This window comes from Ascaphus truei, chromosome 5 (assembly GCF_040206685.1).
Source record: "Ascaphus truei isolate aAscTru1 chromosome 5, aAscTru1.hap1, whole genome shotgun sequence".
NCBI lineage: Eukaryota > Metazoa > Chordata > Amphibia > Anura > Ascaphidae > Ascaphus > Ascaphus truei.
The window spans coordinates 287,692,477-287,710,009 of NC_134487.1; the positions used below are offsets into that span (position 1 = coordinate 287,692,477).

Consider the following 17,533-nt stretch of genomic DNA (forward strand, 5'->3'; position numbering starts at 1 on the left):
CAGCTGATTCCAAACAATGGTTGCTTCACCCGTTGGAAATATGCTTATAGGTACTTTCAAAAGAAGGCAATTTTCTGAGCTGGCAGTGTCATTTTGGACTGTAAGTTTTGTCTGTTTTAATGTGTCAAAATCCCCCCCCCCCCCGGCTCGGGCTGCAGCTGACACTCATGCACACACACACACACACACACACACACACACACACACAGGCAGGCACTCACGCACTCAGGCACACGCATACACAAACACAGATAGGCACACATACACACACACAGACAGGCACTCACGCTGCTTTCCCTCCACACTCTCCCCGCTTTCCCTCCACACTCCTCCCCGCTCCGCGAAGCCTCCCCTCCTCCCAAAGCCTCCCCTCCTCCTTGGCTCACAGCCACACCACGTGACGCGTCAACGCTAGGGATTACAATTCTCTTGTATCCCATAGCGGCTGACGCGTCACAGCGTGTAGTGAGCTGTGCAGCCAGGGGGGACCGGGACCGGCTCGGGAGGATTCCCCTGCTGGTGGGGAAAGCCCGTGCAGCCGCCCGCGCCGCCGGGCGCAGCGGGTCCCAGGCCTAAGGCTGCGTCCATGGTAAATTCAGCCGTGCGGAGGCTGAGGGAAAGCGGGTGTCCGGGGGCGTGTCTAGGGGCAGGCCAATGACGTCACGGAGCTGGGCAAACCGCTCACGTGACCGGCCTGTCGCGCAAATAAATCAGTTTGAATTGATTTCTTACGCAACGTGCGTCCGCTTCCGCCCGCACGACCGACCACGACCGATGATGTCACTTGTCGCCGTCGCCACAAGCAAAAGTTATACTTTAGTTTTAAGCAACATCGCTGGCGACAAGGCCAGTGACGTCACGAAGGGGGCGGGCAGCGCTCTCTGATTGGTTTAGAGACAGTCACATGTGGCGACTGTCTCTAAAAAATCTAATTTACCCGGTTTCCAAATTTTTGGTCGCGCCGTCGTGCTTACTATAAGCGCTTGCGACGGAGTCAATGGATTTGTTTTGGAGCGATGGCGCATCGCCGCCGTCGCCTGGCACTATAAGCGCAGCCTTAAGCCGCATATAGAGCCAAGGTTTTCGCAAGAAAGTACAGAGCCAGCACCTCACTTAATTGTTGTCATTTTGGGCTTGTCAGCTTGAGTTTAATTTCCTGCTCTGCCTCCATGCAGATAATAGACGTAGCGTTTGTTTATAAGACCTGTTGTGCTGTTTGAGGCTTAATTTCTGGAGGATTTCACATTGGATCCAATTAATTGGCAAGCCAAATTAATTAAAACTGATGAACTTCCATTCATCCATTATTTATTATCCTGCTGCAGCAGGGAAGACGCAGGGACATTAAGCTGTGTACAATATTTGTTAGAATATACCTTTCTTTGTTTAAAGTAAGTCTCGGTGTAACCCTTTCAGTGCTGGGTGGGCTTTCGACCTGATTCTCTCTATTGGCTTGTAGCTTCCTCCAGGACTGAGAGAGTTAATGTCGATGTCATTTTATATATATATATTCTAACAGTCTTCAACTGAGCCACTGATTAAGCCACCTATGCTGAAGCAGGGATATCCTTAAAACCTTACCAGTTGGAGGTCTTAAGGACTGGAGCTGAGCACACGTGGTCTAGTGCAGCGGGTCTAGAGACATTACTGTTCGATTACAGCAGGAGAGAGTATTCAAATGTTTGTGATTTTGATAATAATTTATTACATTAAAGCAGGAGTCCAAGCTGCCGGTTTAAACATTTTTTCCCCCCTTTCCCTTTAGTATGTGCATCAACACAATCCACACAATGATAAGTAATTAGCCAAGTTGCCGATCGACCCGTTCTCCTGTGATCGATCAGTGAAGATTCGGCTCGGGGGTTCACTGTCAGTGCAGCAGAAGAGGACCAAAGATGCAAAGTTCTGTGGGGAAGATCATGTGACCAGGCAGTCACTAGATACAATTGGTGCACTGCTGGAGAAAGGGTAGGGCTCAAAAAAGGGTGAGCCGGGTGTGCCAGAGCCTGTTTCTAAAGAGGAAGGGGATGTGACTTTGTAAATGGCTGCTATAGAAACAAAAAAGGCTTGTTACATTACTATAATATTGACATTAAAAATGTCCTTCAGAGTTGTTGTTTTTTTTGTTTTAAATGCTACTGTACAAGTTTTTTCTCATAGTACAGAACTGATTTATTTAAAAAACACACACGTAGGATATTGCTTGGTCTGCAGCTTTAAGACCGAGTTTCTTTGGCAGTGATGTTTCACTCTGTTAGAAATATCTCTGCCGCTTCATAGTTTAGTAACATTGTTTCTTTCTATATTCTATCGAGAGCTGAATGTTCTGTGAAATGACATTTATATCAGCATTATGATACCCGGGACTTTCTGTGTCATAAACGACATAAACTAAGAGGCAACATGGCGGCCCCTGTTCTACTTTTAAAAAAAAGCACTGAAGTATTGTACTATGTATTTTGTCACATTGGATGTAGCACAGTGCATTTCTGTCTTTTGTTGTATACATTTGGCCACAAATATATAGGCTGTATATATGATGTGGTGGGTTTTGGAGTTCTTGAGCTTGCTTGGATTGTGTGTTTATTCATTTTGATTTTCAACTGGTATCAGTTGTTTGGAGGTTGGAGGCCCCTCCTCCCAGGGGTTAAATTCTCCCCGCCCCACTTCCCAATTAGCAGTTTTTTCATGTTCCTGTGTATGACAGACCCAATGTGGTCATTCTCCCTCCAGCAGAGATAAATGAGGGTTTTATCAGGTAGTGTTAGGACCTGCAGATTGGTCATGCCGTGACGTTGGCTGCAGGCTTATAACGCTTTGGCCAAATGGTTTAACTAAATGACCCTTACTCAAGAGAAGATTAGCACTGAAGTACTATGTATTTTGTCATTTTGGATGTAGCACTGGGCATTTCTGTCTTTTGTTGTATACATTTGGCCACGCTCTGTAGCACTGCTTTTTGACACAAATATATATCTTATTATATATTTGTGAAAGCACTGTATGCCTGTCTGCATCTTCCTGTGTCCCTAGGGGAAATCTCATTGGTCCCTTGGGCCGCCCGCCCCCACACCTCTCATTGGCCACACACACACACACACACACACACACACACACACACACACACACACACACACACACACACACACACACACACACACACACACACACACACACACACACACACACACACACACTGTTGCTTGGCCTCACTCTCCCCCGTCAGTTGGACCACAGCTCACCTTCCACACACCCCCCCCCCCTCCTCTCCCGGTGCCACTGCTCTCCCGGTGCCCCTCCTCTCCCGGTGCCCCTCACTCTCTCCCCCCTCCCCACCTCACCCAAATCCCCACGCTCCGCAACATCCCCAGCCGCACCATCACCCTCACCGTGCGCCGCTCCCGGAGAGGGGAAGCGCGGCCCTCCTGCTCAGCAGCAAACTCCAGGTTCCTCCCCCCTCGCTCACAACGAGGAACGGAGGGGAAGCGCGGCGCGGCCCGGGCCTCCTGCACTCCTCCTCACGTGCACCGGCTCCCGGACGGAGGGGAAACGCGGCGCGGGCCTCCTCCTCACGTGCACCGGCTCCCAGATGGAGGGTAAGAGCGGCGCGGGCCTCCTGCCACTCTTGCCCCCCCCCGCCAGCTTCCCGAACTCACCTCCTGCCCCAGCCAGATGCCACGGGGTCAAGGTAAGTCACTCACCGTCTCCCACCCACGCACGTCACCCAGTCACCCACACACCCACCCAGTCACCAACACACCCACCCAGTCACCCAGTCACTTTCACCCAGTCACCCACTTTCACCCAGTCACCCACTCGGTCACCCACCCACTCAGCCACCCACCCACTCACCCACTCACCCACCCACTCACCCACCCACTCACCCACCCACTCACCCACCCACTCACTTAGTCACCCACCCACTCACTTAGTCACCCACCCAGTCACCCACACACCCACCCACCCAGTCACCCACACAGCCACCCACCCAGTCACCCACACACCCATCCACACACCCACCCAGTCACCTAGTCACTTTCACCCAGTCACCCACTTTCACCCAGTCACCCACTTTCACCCAGTCACCCACTCACTCAGTCACCCACTCACTCACTCAGTCACCCACCCACTCACTCAGTCACCCACCCACTCACTCAGTCACCCACCCACTCACTCAGTCACCCACCCACTCAGTCACCCGCTCACTCAGTCACCCACCCACTCACTCAGTCACCCACTCAGTCACCCACTCAGTCAGTCACCCACTCAGTCAGTCACCCACTCAGTCAGTCACCCACCCACTCAGTCACCCACCCACTCAGTCACCCACCCACTCAGTCACCCACCCACTCAGTCACCCACCCACTCAGTCACCCACCCATTCAGTCAGTCACCCACCCACTCAGTCACCCACCCATTCAGTCAGTCACCCTGTCACCCACCCATTCAGTCAGTCACCCTGTCACCCACCCATTCAGTCAGTCACCCTGTCACCCACCCATTCAGTCAGTAACCCTGTCACCCGGGGGAAGCCCAACCCTGTCGTCCGCCCCCCCAAAATTACATCCTGGGCAACGCCGGGTCTCTCAGCTAGTGCTGTATATATGATGTGGTGGGTTTTGGGGTTTCTTGAGCTTGCTGGGATTGTGTGTTTATTAATTAATGGGGGAAAAAAAAGATGTTTATAACTTACATAAGGTATGCTTAAAAAACCCAAACAAAACCCCAATAAACAATGTAAGAACAGAACATACATTTTATTGTGGTCTTTAAATGTATTCGGTGAAAGCAACAACATTTGACCCTTTCCCTGAATGCCAAGGGCGCTGAAGGGGTTAATTCATGGGAAGGAGCATCGATTATTCTCTCAGGGCCACGTGTGGTTTTTTTTCCCCCTCCTGTGTAACTGCTTTTATAGGATTTCTCTCTGAAACAAATAAAAGCGTTATGGAAAATGTACCCTAGGGCCAGACTTCGTTCTTCCTCTAACTGAGACAAAACTATTCCAAACAAACAAAACGCAAAATAAAGCAGCGGGGAGAAGAAAGAAAGAAAAAAAACCCAAACCTATCAGCAATGACATGTATTTTAAACCCAAAGGTACGTGAGCTGGAAAAAGTATTCACGGGTGGGTGGAAAACACACGTCTTTTATTCCGGGCTCAGCCCAGTAACTCGCGCAGTTCTTCCATAGGTGCGACCCACGGGAGCCGCAGAGCAAGAAAATGGGGGCTCCATGGGTAGGTGTGTTGAACCGGATTTTCCGGTATTTGGACACTGCCCAGTACAAAACGAGGTAATACTGGGTTCGGGGGCTGCAGGATTTCCCTGAGCGGGGCTGTGGCTAGGGGGCTTCCTCCTTCCTGATTGGCTGCTGCTGGGTAATGCAGCCAACCAGAAGGAGGTGTCAGGAGCCTGGGCGTGGGCCAAGGAGAGGAGGAAACAGCATAGAGCGACGAGCTGTGCGTGTCTCGAGCGTGTCGCACTGTTTACAATTGTATCCAGTATTTTTGGAGAAGCCACCAGACAAGCCCCTATCAAATGCTGATTCAGGATCATTCACTGCCTACAACTAAAGGTGACCGATTCAACTTACTAAAAATACATCAAACAAACAAAACAATCAGAGAAGCATTAGGCAATTGCTGAAATAAAACAAGGGCTGCATGGGTGGGAGGGAAAGGATGGAGCGTAACATTTAAGAGCTTATTTCAGTTCAAAATGTGACTAAGCAGGACATTAAAGACATCAAAATATAACCTCATAACTTAACGGAAACGCAAGTATACATGGACAATCTTTCCAGGCGGGAGACTGAGAAATATCCCAGAATCTACACTTCCGGAAGCGCTGGAGAAGTTTGTTGTTAATGTTTAAAACATTGCTCTCTGACATCCCTCAGGAGAAGCTGATGTTAGAAGAGTCCAGAGAGCCAGGGCTGCCATTAGAAATTTGCAAAGGAGAATACCTGGACGTTGGTGGGGGGGGGGAGGGAGGAAGAGAGAGGTATAGGTCTGGATGAGGGATGGAAGCAAAAAGCATTTGGGGAGAGGAAGGTAATGGAGGGGAGGGAGAAGAGCTATTGTGGGAGCAAGAAGGAGCTATTGGGGGGAGGAAGAAGGAGCTATGGGGGAGGAAGAAGGAACTGTGGAGGTGGGAGAATGAGCTCTGGGAGGGAGAGAGACGGAACCATGGGGGGAGGGAGTTAGGGAGGAGATATGGATAGATAAAATGGGCCTGGGGATGAGTCGGTATGGGCCTGCGGGGGAGAAGAGTAGGTATAAGCCTTGTGGGGAGAGTTGGTATAGGTCTGGGGGGAGAATGTAAGAGTCTTGGGGGGAGGGGATAGGTAATGCCTTTAGGGGGAGTGTAGGTGTGGGCCTGTGGGAGGGGGAAGAGTAGTAAGGGCCTTTGGAGGGGGACGGGGTGTATCTAAGGTCCTTGGTGGGGGAAGTAGGTACGGGACCACGTGGGCCTACCTTCAGCCCGAGATGAGGCCCTGCTGAAGGGCCAGCTGGAGGGAGAGGTGGGCACATCCACGTGCTGACATTGCCAGAAGGTAGGCCCAACTTACTCTCCCTCCAGAGCGGTCGGGTCCAGGACATTTGTCCCATCTGCCCGCCCTGTCGACGGCCCTGCACAGTGCCCTGGAGCCAAAATAGACAAACCATGACAATATGGTCGTTCTGCAAGCTCCCTATTATACTGTAAGGGAGGCTATCCTATCAGTTTGATATTTGAAGGACACCGGATCCAGATCTTTAACGATCTTGCCCCATCAATTTTGCTAAAAAGAAAAGAGCTACAGGCAGTAACCAAAAGCCAGAGAGATAACAAAATAACATACAAATGAGGGTTTCAGTTTAAGATGATAATATGAACAATGGTTCCACAATGGTGGTGAGGACTCCAGAGGAACGAGAGAAAGCACTGGATGACTTAGGCGTGAAATCTCAGCTTAGGTCATTGCCAGATTTGCCACCAACCTTGCTCAAACCCATACGGACGCAGAAGAATATGCCAAAGAACAGTAAATCCAGAGACCCGGCAGAAAACCAAAGGGACTCGGGTGAATCAAACTTTACTCTACAAACACAGTGTATGTCTTGAAGATGGCATGTCAACTAAAGATTAAGGGCCTCATGCAGTAAGCGACGATTATGTGAAATCGGCAAGCTTATCGATTAGTCATGTTATTGGCGTTTTTCCCTCTCCGTATGCAGTAAGTGCCGAATACATTCAAAATCAACCAGAAAACAAATCCGCCCACTCTCACGATGATGAGCCGATCACACACAGGTGTATCGGCGTGCGTGGCGGGGTGCTGTTAGGTTGCACAATCACAAATCTTGCTGAATCAGGCGAAACAAGCATGTTTTTGATTGCGCGCCATATTTAAAGGCAACGTGTACTGCTAATCATTCTCTGTGTTGTTGGGAGTGAGAGAGAGAGAGACGCACAGAGCTGGACGATTGAAGATTTGCATATTGACTGAGAGACTTGTTGTGTATTGGGTGAGCTTTGTCCTTTGTTGTTTTGTTTACATCTTTGTCTTGTTTTATATGTGGAAGTGGGTCGTGTGATTGCCTGTACATTTCTTGTCTGTTTTTTGTGAGTGCTGGAAGTATGCCCGCAAAGCGTGGGAAGAGTGATGCTGGTGGGAGTGGGAGTGCTACTCGTGCGAGTACGCGTCGGAGTGAACGTTCTGTTCAGGGGAGTGATGTTGCTGGTGCACCGAGTGGTGTTGCTGGGAGTGGGAGTGCTGTTGTTGGGAGTGGGAGTGCTGTTGTTGGGAGTGGGAGTGCTGTTGCTGTGAGTGGGAGTGCTGGTGCTGGGAGTGGGAGTGCTGTTGCTGTGAGTGGGAGTGCTGGTGCTGGGAGTGCTGGTGCTAGGAGTGTGAGTGCTGGTGCTAGGAGTGGGAGTGCTGGTGCTAGGAGTGGGAGTGCTGGTGCTAGGAGTGGGAGTGCTGGTGCTGGGAGTGCTGCTGGTGGCGCAGTTGCTGATGGGGTGTCTGGTGGTGGCGTGCTTGCTGGTGGCCAGCTTTTGGAGGCTCTTCCATTGGAAGAAGGAGAGTCCAGTCAGCACCAGCCAAGCTCTGACCCTAAACCTGCTCGGAAAAAACGTGTGGAGAAGCCACGTAATCCTCGCTTCAATGACCAGGAAAATAGGGCTCTTGTCACTGGCATTCTGGAGCACTATGACAGTATATATGGACATTTAGTAGGTAAGTGTAACTTTACATTTATTATTCAAATACATGTGATCCTAGGTCATCTGAGTTTTGTTCATATGCAAATATGGGTACACAATATCTTTCTATGTTCATTAGTGTGGAAACACAGCTTTTTATCATGCCTTACAAGGACAAATAAACACAGGCGGTCAATTTGCCAGAACTGCATACAATATGAATGCAACCTTGCTTACATGTATAGGTTTAGTAGTGAATGCTCATGTGCTGCACATATTACACATAAAACAGCATGTTTGCTATCACTTGGAACAGCTAGCAGTGTAGGAAACTGGTGCTTATATTATTATTCATTTACCTCATATCTTTTATATGTTTTTCAAGGGCGGACAAGTGCAGCAAGCAAAAAAGAAATGTGGGACACAATAGTCATTGGTGTCAATGCCTGTGGGAATAGTGTCAGGGACAAGTATCATTGTCGGAAAAGATTTGATGATATTAGGTCCAAATTGAAAAAGAAAATACAAGACCAACGCGTGCATGCTACTGGCACTGGAGGTGGGCCCACACCACAACGTCTCATATTGACTCCATTGGAGGAGCTGCTTCGGCCAAAATTACTTACCGTCGTCGTGGAAGGCTTGGCTGGTGACCGTGACATTGGAATTTATCCGTCACAATTTCCAGCAGGTGATAAATATTACTGTACTAGGCGTGTCGTTGCTTACAGTTATTTTGCATAGTTACACTGCTTTTTATACTGTCTTCACAATATAAGCATACCTGCATCTATATATGTATATGTCTGATTCTGTATATATATATCTCAAAATAGACATATATGTAGTAGTCCTACTAAAAGCAGTAACTAATATAGCACGTGCCATTGCGTGCTCATTTACATGTGAATTCCCAAAATGCATAGCTGCAGTGGAAGCAATTGATGGTGGGCGAAGATGGGGAACAACAGGGTAGTACACGTGTAACACATGTTCATGAGAAATTATTAGTAGCTACAGGTACAGAACAGAAATATGTATCATGTTATTGTGTATTTTATTGATTTTACTCCGACAAACATGACATTACTGCCTATTTTAAGCATGCATCAAAGAAATTGCATGTAACGGCCTACAAACATCACTGGCACTAACACATCTATAGTTGCTTATGAAAAGGTCCATTTTTGCTTTATGTCATATACAGACAGCATAATGAGGCACACGTAGCATATGTTATGTCATTGTTTTCATAACTTAAACACTGCAGATGACTACTTAGCTCATCTACCATTGTGTTAAAGCAGCTGCAATTAATATCTCATCACAGCATACACTTCAACAGAGGGGGTGGGGTTCAGCACACACACTAATTACAGCCTCATTTCACGGTCAACTTAGTTCACACCATTTGCACCTGTTTCAAGTCATTGAAAGGTGTGGCTGATTAGGCTTTTTGGGGAAGGGAATACCTTTCTTACAACCTGAATAGCACAACTGAAGTTAATCACACTCATTTGAAAGCTTAACTCTAGCTACTAAATGCCCCAACAACTCATTACTTATCAAAGCGTACGTCACACATTAGTTCACTCATATCTATAGTTGAACTACTATGAAAGACACATTATCACACACTGCATGTGTTGTCTTGTTGAGTCACAGCCACATTCAGGTGTGCCACATCTTCGATTAATGTACCACACATATCCTCTACCAAAAACAACACTTTTTGCAATATGACCACCTTCATGATAACCATTGTGAATGGTCATCTCATGATAGTTATGTACATTATGATACTGATATCACTACACAACATATGATTTTTATGTACTCATTTAATCTATTTATCCTCACGCATTACTGCAGAAACATAGTATGTTGTATGTTAGGGAACTCAAAAATTCTAAGTACACAGGCATGTACAGTGTTATTACAACTATTTATGTTCACTTTCACACACATTTTCGGTTAAGGAACTGATGTTGTTAGTTAATCATAAATACAGAACATACAATAAGTGTTTGTTCAATATTTACACATGTAAATGTAAAACTTATGTTATTGTTATATATAGTTGCCCCTGGAGGACATGTGTCACCTGAGATGGAACAAGTGTCTTCACCTGGGTCAGCCAGCTCAACACTACTAGAAGGTGAGTGTATCATTTGCTGGCCATATAATATGTGCTCTTCTATATGTTATGTTGTCATGTGCATTATTTGTTTTGCACATCTTCTTTAAATAGGATTACTTAGTGTCAGTGAAAATTAAGTGTAAGGCAACATGTATTGTGTTAGTGATGTTAATTATCATGTAGGACTTCTGAGTTTAGAGCAACTTTTCATTCATTCATATTTCATACTGAGTCCAAACATTATTCGTAAGTCAAGGTAGTTTTTAATGAGGTTATAAAACGTATGCTAACATGTTAGGTGTTACTTAGGACATAGTACAATTACATAGTAACACAGCATACATTAACATGCCATTTAATAATGTGTACATTTCTTTTTAGAACATCATGGTGATGAGGATGATGAGTATGATGAGGATGACGCCACAGAAGAGACTGAAATACAATCATGTGACCATGAAGAGGTGCCAATAGAAACTGTTGTACCGCCAAATCGTCCATCAACTTCCACATACGATGCAATTGTAGCTTCAGAGGGAAAAATAGTGGACGCAGAAAATCGTCGCCATTCAGACATGATGACAGTGCTGGAAAGGATGATTGGACTGCAGGAAGAAACAGTATCACAATTGGCACATCTCCACAGAGTCTTCATTGAAGTGCCTAAACAGTTGCAAAAAATCAACACCTCATTCGAAGCATTAGTTGTTCAGCAAACACAAGCTAATTACTGGAGAATGACTAATGTACCACAATTCAACACCTCCCAGCCAGGATCTGTTCATGCAGGTCAGTTTTCACCACATTCATCTGATATTCATTCACCAGGCCCAAATGTTACCGGTCAAGTAGCAGAGATTGCTGTGCAGGTTCCTGACGACATACTACCACTGCCATCTGTACAAAATCAGCAGCTGACACCTACAAAGGAGCCCACAAAAACAAAATACAAGCAGTTACTACTGACCAGTTTTTGGTCAAAAACAACAAAAGACACACATGAAACAGACCAACCATCACTTGTGCAGTGTCTACCAACTTGCTCACATGTGTCACTGGGCACAAGCCCTGTCCGTGAACAGTCACTACCCAAAAGCCCTGTAGGTGAATCGCTGCCCAAAAGCCCTGTAGGTGAGTCGCTGCCCAAAAGCCCTGTAGGTGAGTCGCTGCCCAAAAGCCCTGTAGGTGAATCGCTGCCCAAAAGCCCTGTAGGTGAATCACTGCCCAAAAGCCCTGTAGGTGAATCACTGCCCAAAAGCCCTGTAGGTGAGTCACTGGCCACAAGCCCTGTAGGTGAGTCACTGGCCACAAGCCCTGTAGGTGAGTCACTGGCCACAAGCCCCGTAGGTGAACAGTCACTGGCCACAAGCCCTGCCCGTGAAGTGCCAGAGGCCACTCAAAGTGGCTCTGTTGTGCCTAAAGTTGGTGGCAAAAGAAAAAGGAAAATTCAAGAGACAACAAGCAGGCCTGTTACTCGCTCGCAAAAGGAACAAAAAAAATAAATGTTATAATTCAGAAAATATGTCTTTGGCCTTGTTTTGTTGACTTCACATTATCTAATTACTATTGTATGTATGCTGAAGACTGTGTTGTTTCCAAACTTTCAACTATGTTCTTGTACACGTGAAGTTTTGGAAATGTTAACACTCATAATTAATTGTGTTATAAATATTTATGTTGTAATCGTCTGTTCAGTAATGGTCCACCAGGAGCCAGTTGCTAAGTTTAGAGAAGCTGCCATTGACTTTGCAGCAAAACATTGCATTTGGGTGTGTTAATTGATGTAAGAATTGCATATGCATATTAGTCACATGCAATTATTAAAACACCTAAGTAAGTGCAAACATCTTTCTTGTACGTGTACAGCAGGATTATGTGTAAATTATTACTTACCTTTGCCTTGCTTGGCCATTGTAATTTTGTCCTTTAATCAGTTGTGTGTTCGTTTCTATAACATCTCAGAATGTATAATAATATATATACACACACACACACACACACACACACACACACACACACACTGAGTGAGTGTGAGTGTGAGTGTGTGTATATATATATATATATATATATGTATATATGTGTATATATATATGTATATATGTGTATATATATATGTATATATGTGTATATATATATGTATATATGTGTATATATATATGTATATATGTGTGTATATATATATATATATATATATATATATATATATATATATATATATATAGTACTATATAAACTGGTATACACAAACTAATACACTTCATGGTTCCTTGTGAAAGCACACTATTTTAATAATACAGGCCTAATGTTTGAGAAATATCCTAAGTATGAGACTCTAACAGTATTGTGCTTAAACAAATGTTTATTACTTAATTCAATCATGTTTCTCACCATTTAAATAGGTTTCATACAAGGTATACTTAATGCCATCAATGTTGTGTGTACTCCTGCAATATAAAAAAAAAAAAAATATTATATATAAATATATATATATTTTTATAAGAGATATATTTATATATATATATATATATATATATATATATATATATATATATATATATATATATATACACACGTATTTAAACTCATGCAGACAGGGAGTTAACCAGACTTTCACATACACACAGAAATGTAAGCGGGGAAAAAACATTTCTTTTTGCAGGTGTGTTTTTACTGATATGCCTGGCTAAGAAATATTTTCACACACTGTTCTTTGTTAGTTTTCAAAAAAACACTATGTGAACGCATTCACAGTCTAGGGATGTTTTTCACAAACGAGATAAAAGAAGGAGAAATGTTTCTCCCACAGTCCCATATCACGAACCACAACTGTTAACCCAATTAGACAAACAAATCCAATTGGCGTTTGAAATAAGGAGTCAAAGTAGTTACTTTTGTTGACCTTGACAAGGAAAAACAGGAGTTTGTTAGCCATTCAGCACATTCATTTTGATGAGCAAATAACACAGACCTGCACACAGCTTTTGTGCTACTCAGACATGGCTGATGAATTCGTTAACAATATTAATCCCCTTTTAGGGTATAAGTACATGATCTGTGAAGCCATCTTGAACAGTCGCGGACAGAAAGCAAGCACACGCCAAATCGATGATTTCATTCGAGCAAAATATCCTTATTACCAAGACCGTAAGCATGCACGGAATTTTAATTCCTCAATAAGATTCACTTTATCAAGTAATGACTTTTTTGAACGTGACCAGGATAAGCTACAACACACCTATGGTTTCTGGAAGATTGCCCCGGAAAAACAATTTATCCTGAAAGACGGCACTTATATTGTCGTGAAAGGCATATTTATTCCTAATGGCAATAGCAATGTATCCGCTACTACTGATCCGTTTGAATCGATACGTGCTGCAATATCTGCAGCCTCCATTCCTGAAACCCACATTGTACAAGAACAAAAGTACTATGATTATGTACCAAGCCTTTCAGCTGAAATTGCATTGGAATGGGAACCGGAAGAAATGAACCTACCTCCCGACCAATTATTTGAAGAAAGCAGTGGCGATTCCTATGAGCGCATCCTGGAGGAGATATGTGCCATACTGGATTCAGCGGTTGGGTTAAGCGTGGATGAAAATGGCTTGCATTTCTGGAGCGACCAGTTGCAGCCAGGCGAAGAGTTAATTCTAGAAGAATGGTAAATATAACAATCGTTATGCGTTGACTCTGCGTTTAAATTTTTTTTTTTTTTGTAACCACCATTTTCACTTTCAATGCGTGGATACAGCGTAACATTGCAGACTGCATAACATGTAGCGATCACAAACAAATTGTTTCCTAATACAATATAGTAGGACCTGAAAGAGTAGTACACATTGCTGACGGAATAAATATACGTACTTTCCTATCCCTTTAAACATATTAGCAACATTTTACCATTACTCTAACACATACCTGTTTTGTTATCATGCAACATCTACAACATTGAAAACCGGGTCCACCACGTATGACGTGGGACCCTTGTCATGGGCCAAGGCGTCCTTAAAAAGGATTAGTGATGTAAGTCCCGCCCCCAAGCGACGTGCGCGCCTCAAAGCCTATTGGCTGTCTTGTTTTGTTATAGTAACGGTAACTGCAGTGTGTGATGCGTGCGGCTCAGTGTTTGTAGGCGTACCCTGGGCGTTAGCCGAATGTTAATTGAGTGGGAGGAGTGTTAGCGTGCGTTTCACGCTGGCTTAACATGACGTCACACGTATTGCATTTGCGCATTGTGTTATCGGCCGTGCTTTCTGTTCAAACACGTCTGTTTAAAAAGAATACAGATGTACTCGTTTAGAACGAATGTAGTTTCGTCTTCATTGTATTTGAAATAAAGATGTTATGTTTACTGGTATTTTCAACATGTATTGAACGCACAACGTACGCTTTGTTTTGCGCATGCGCTAACAGTTAGTGGAGCCAAGCGTGAAGTGCGTGCGCACACAAAGATGTGCGCGCACATCTTTCAGTATACAGGCAACGTTCACTTCTTATACATAGTTATGCCTGCTACAAATTTAAAGAAACATTACATACTGATGAACAGTTTTACTTCTAACATATAAGTGAGTGACGTGTGTATCTACACAATCATATAGAGCTGCGTAACGCGTTGTCACGGATGCATATCTAGTAAGGTGCCATCTTTGACCATCATGTGTTTGCTGTATTTCAGAGATGTCGGGGAAGATACAATCGGATCAATGTATGATTTCAGAAGAGTCTACCTTTATATGAGATGATTGTGAGGAGGAGCCACCGACTACTATACTACATATGGAACTAATTTTATATTGCTTGCAGCGCTTATTAACAAACAATTAAAAATGTGATACCCTTATGCCTATATTGCATAAGCACTTAATTAACATAATGATGTTGCAAAAGAGTGCCTCATGAATTTTTATTGAGTGTTCTTTAATGACTACTAACATTTTATGACATGGTGTGTTTTATATATAACAACCATTCCCACTCTGCTAACACATTTGTGTATTCTAATATGTAATGGAACGTATGACTGTCGAAACTATGTAACAATAATAATAATAATATGAGCATGTTCATGTATAGGGCTGCTAGTTGTACGCAGCGATTTACAGACACATGTTTCAGCCTGAGGTCCCTGGCCCGTGGAACGTACAAATGTTTTTTTTCCGCATGAGGCACAGGGAGATAAAGTGACTTGGCCAAGGTCACAAGGAGCCCACACCGGGAATTGAACCAGACTCCCCTGCTTCAAACTATCAGTGCCAGTGTGTGTCTTTACTCAGTGAGCCACTCCTTCTCCCAATGTAAAGGACACTTACAACCAAGTAGCCATTTATTTTTAAAATCTCTTGTTACATGGGTATGTAGATAAAATGGTTTGGGACTGTAGCAAATAATGTTAGTGGCCAGATGTTATGGTCCCCTCCAATGCATGATGTTCTGAATATGACATCACCATCATGTTATGAAGTACGTTTCTGTGTATATTTCATTAACCTAACTAACTATAGTTTACTGTGTTTATTAATCGTTTAGAAATACATAGTATAGTCAATATGATGATATAAGCTACCATAATAAAGCTGGTGTTATCATTTGTCGGTGTTATACATGGATCCTACACCAATTGATAGAGACACAAACAGTTGTCTTAAAAAGTGTGTCTATGCTAGTGATGAATGTGCTCCCGTAAGTAAACAAATAAGTACAGTTATCCCCTTTTCTCCAACCACCTCTATATTACATTAATGGAAATTATAAGGAAACATACATAAAATGTGATGAAATGTGAGTAATCATTTTGTAATACAATGCACATGAAAGCTCAAGAGTAGCTAAATGCATATACATGATACAGAAAGTACATATATGTAACATTTGTGTTTAAACCAATATGTTGGGTTTTTAGTTCCAATAATTATAGGAAGATTGAGGTAGCCACATCTTATGAGAGATGTCAGCAAATATACATACCATGATCAGTCATACTGGAGAAATACCTATAATGCAAAGGAACAATATATAAATTGCAAACATTGACATGCCATCTTCAGTACCGTAAACAACACAGCAAAGTGTGTATTTGGTGTTAAATGTACAACACCATGTATATTTCATGACATTCAAAATGTAAATCAGCCTGGTGTACACATCATATGGATGTACATGTTACACTGCACCAATAACATTGTATGTAAGCATACTAGAAGCATGAATGATTATGGGCATAATATGTGTTTTGTCTTAGCATAAGGAATAACACAATGCTAAAATATTATTGCTTTGTTACCCAAGTTGTATTCACATACACACAACTAAAGTACAATTGAAGAGGGATTATATAACCTGTGCAACAATAACATACCGGTGCCACATCCCTTTGTGCACACAGCAGAGAAAAGAAAGGTGTGCAACCCATATTCATCTGTGTCCTAACAGAAGGTTATATAAAGAAACATTATTGTTAATATAACATAATTAAACTATAAAAGTAGTACTAGGAACATATGAGTTTGTACTTACAAGAAAAAAATGAATTGATGAGATTCTGTCGTGTCTGGCCACCACTGGCTGTTTGTTCATTTTCAGCAGCTACATGGGTGGGATGCTCGTCTACCAAAGCCTCAGATAGGTCTGACTGTACATTGTGCCTGAGTGCAACATTGTGCAAAATGCAACAGGCAAGGATAATATCAGACACTTTTTGAGGCTTGTATAGAAGAGCCCCACCAGTTCTGTCCAGACACCTAAACCTGGTCTTGAGTAGGCCAAATGTCCTCTCTATAACAGATCTTGTAGATATATGGGCTGCATTGTACCTGTCCTCTGCTTCAGTTTGAGGGTTTAGCACCGGAGTCAAGAGCCACGGCCTAATTCCGTATCCTGAGTCACCTATAATGAATGGAGCACACATAAGCTGACATTAGTGATCAAATTGTACAATGCCAACATTCCTAAATCAACATGTGTTTTGTGTTAGAACATGTAAATATGTACTCACCCAGCAGCCAACCAGGTTCAAAATGTCCCTCTTCGAACGCATGGAAGACTGAAGAGTTCCTCAGGATAGAGGAATCGTGACTGGAACCAGGGAACTTGGGTACCACATGCATTATCCTCATCGTGGCATCACATACCACCTGTACATTGAGTGAATGGTAGTGCTTCCGATTGCGGTACACATGCTCACTCTGACTAGGTGCAATCAAAG

General features: G+C 43.8%; 1 protein-coding gene and 1 long non-coding RNA gene across 2 annotated transcripts; one reads left to right on the forward strand and one right to left on the reverse strand.

Moving 5' to 3' along the window:
- The first annotated feature begins 10,264 nt into the window (after positions 1–10,264).
- On the forward strand, positions 10,265–11,942 carry LOC142494601 (uncharacterized). Its single transcript, XM_075599047.1, has 2 exons — positions 10,265–10,347; positions 10,711–11,942. The coding sequence occupies exons 1-2, from the start codon at positions 10,299–10,301 to the stop codon at positions 11,829–11,831; spliced, it is 1,170 nt and encodes a 389-aa protein (XP_075455162.1). The 5' UTR covers positions 10,265–10,298; the 3' UTR covers positions 11,832–11,942.
- Positions 10,692–13,974, reverse strand: LOC142494602 (uncharacterized). Its single transcript, XR_012801556.1, has 3 exons — positions 13,825–13,974; positions 12,718–12,773; positions 10,692–11,250 (listed from the first exon to the last, which is right to left on the reverse strand). It is a non-coding gene; the product is annotated as an uncharacterized LOC142494602 (long non-coding RNA).
- Positions 13,975–17,533: the final 3,559 nt, after the last annotated feature.

Bases quoted from the DNA above. Each gene is read 5' to 3' on its own strand.
- LOC142494601 (XM_075599047.1), top strand. From the start codon at position 10,299: ATGGAACAAGTGTCTTCACCTGGGTCAGCCAGCTCAACACTACTAGAA. The intron at 10,348-10,710 runs GTGAGTGTATCA...ATTTCTTTTTAG, and splicing joins CAGCTCAACACTACTAGAAG to AACATCATGGTGATGAGGAT.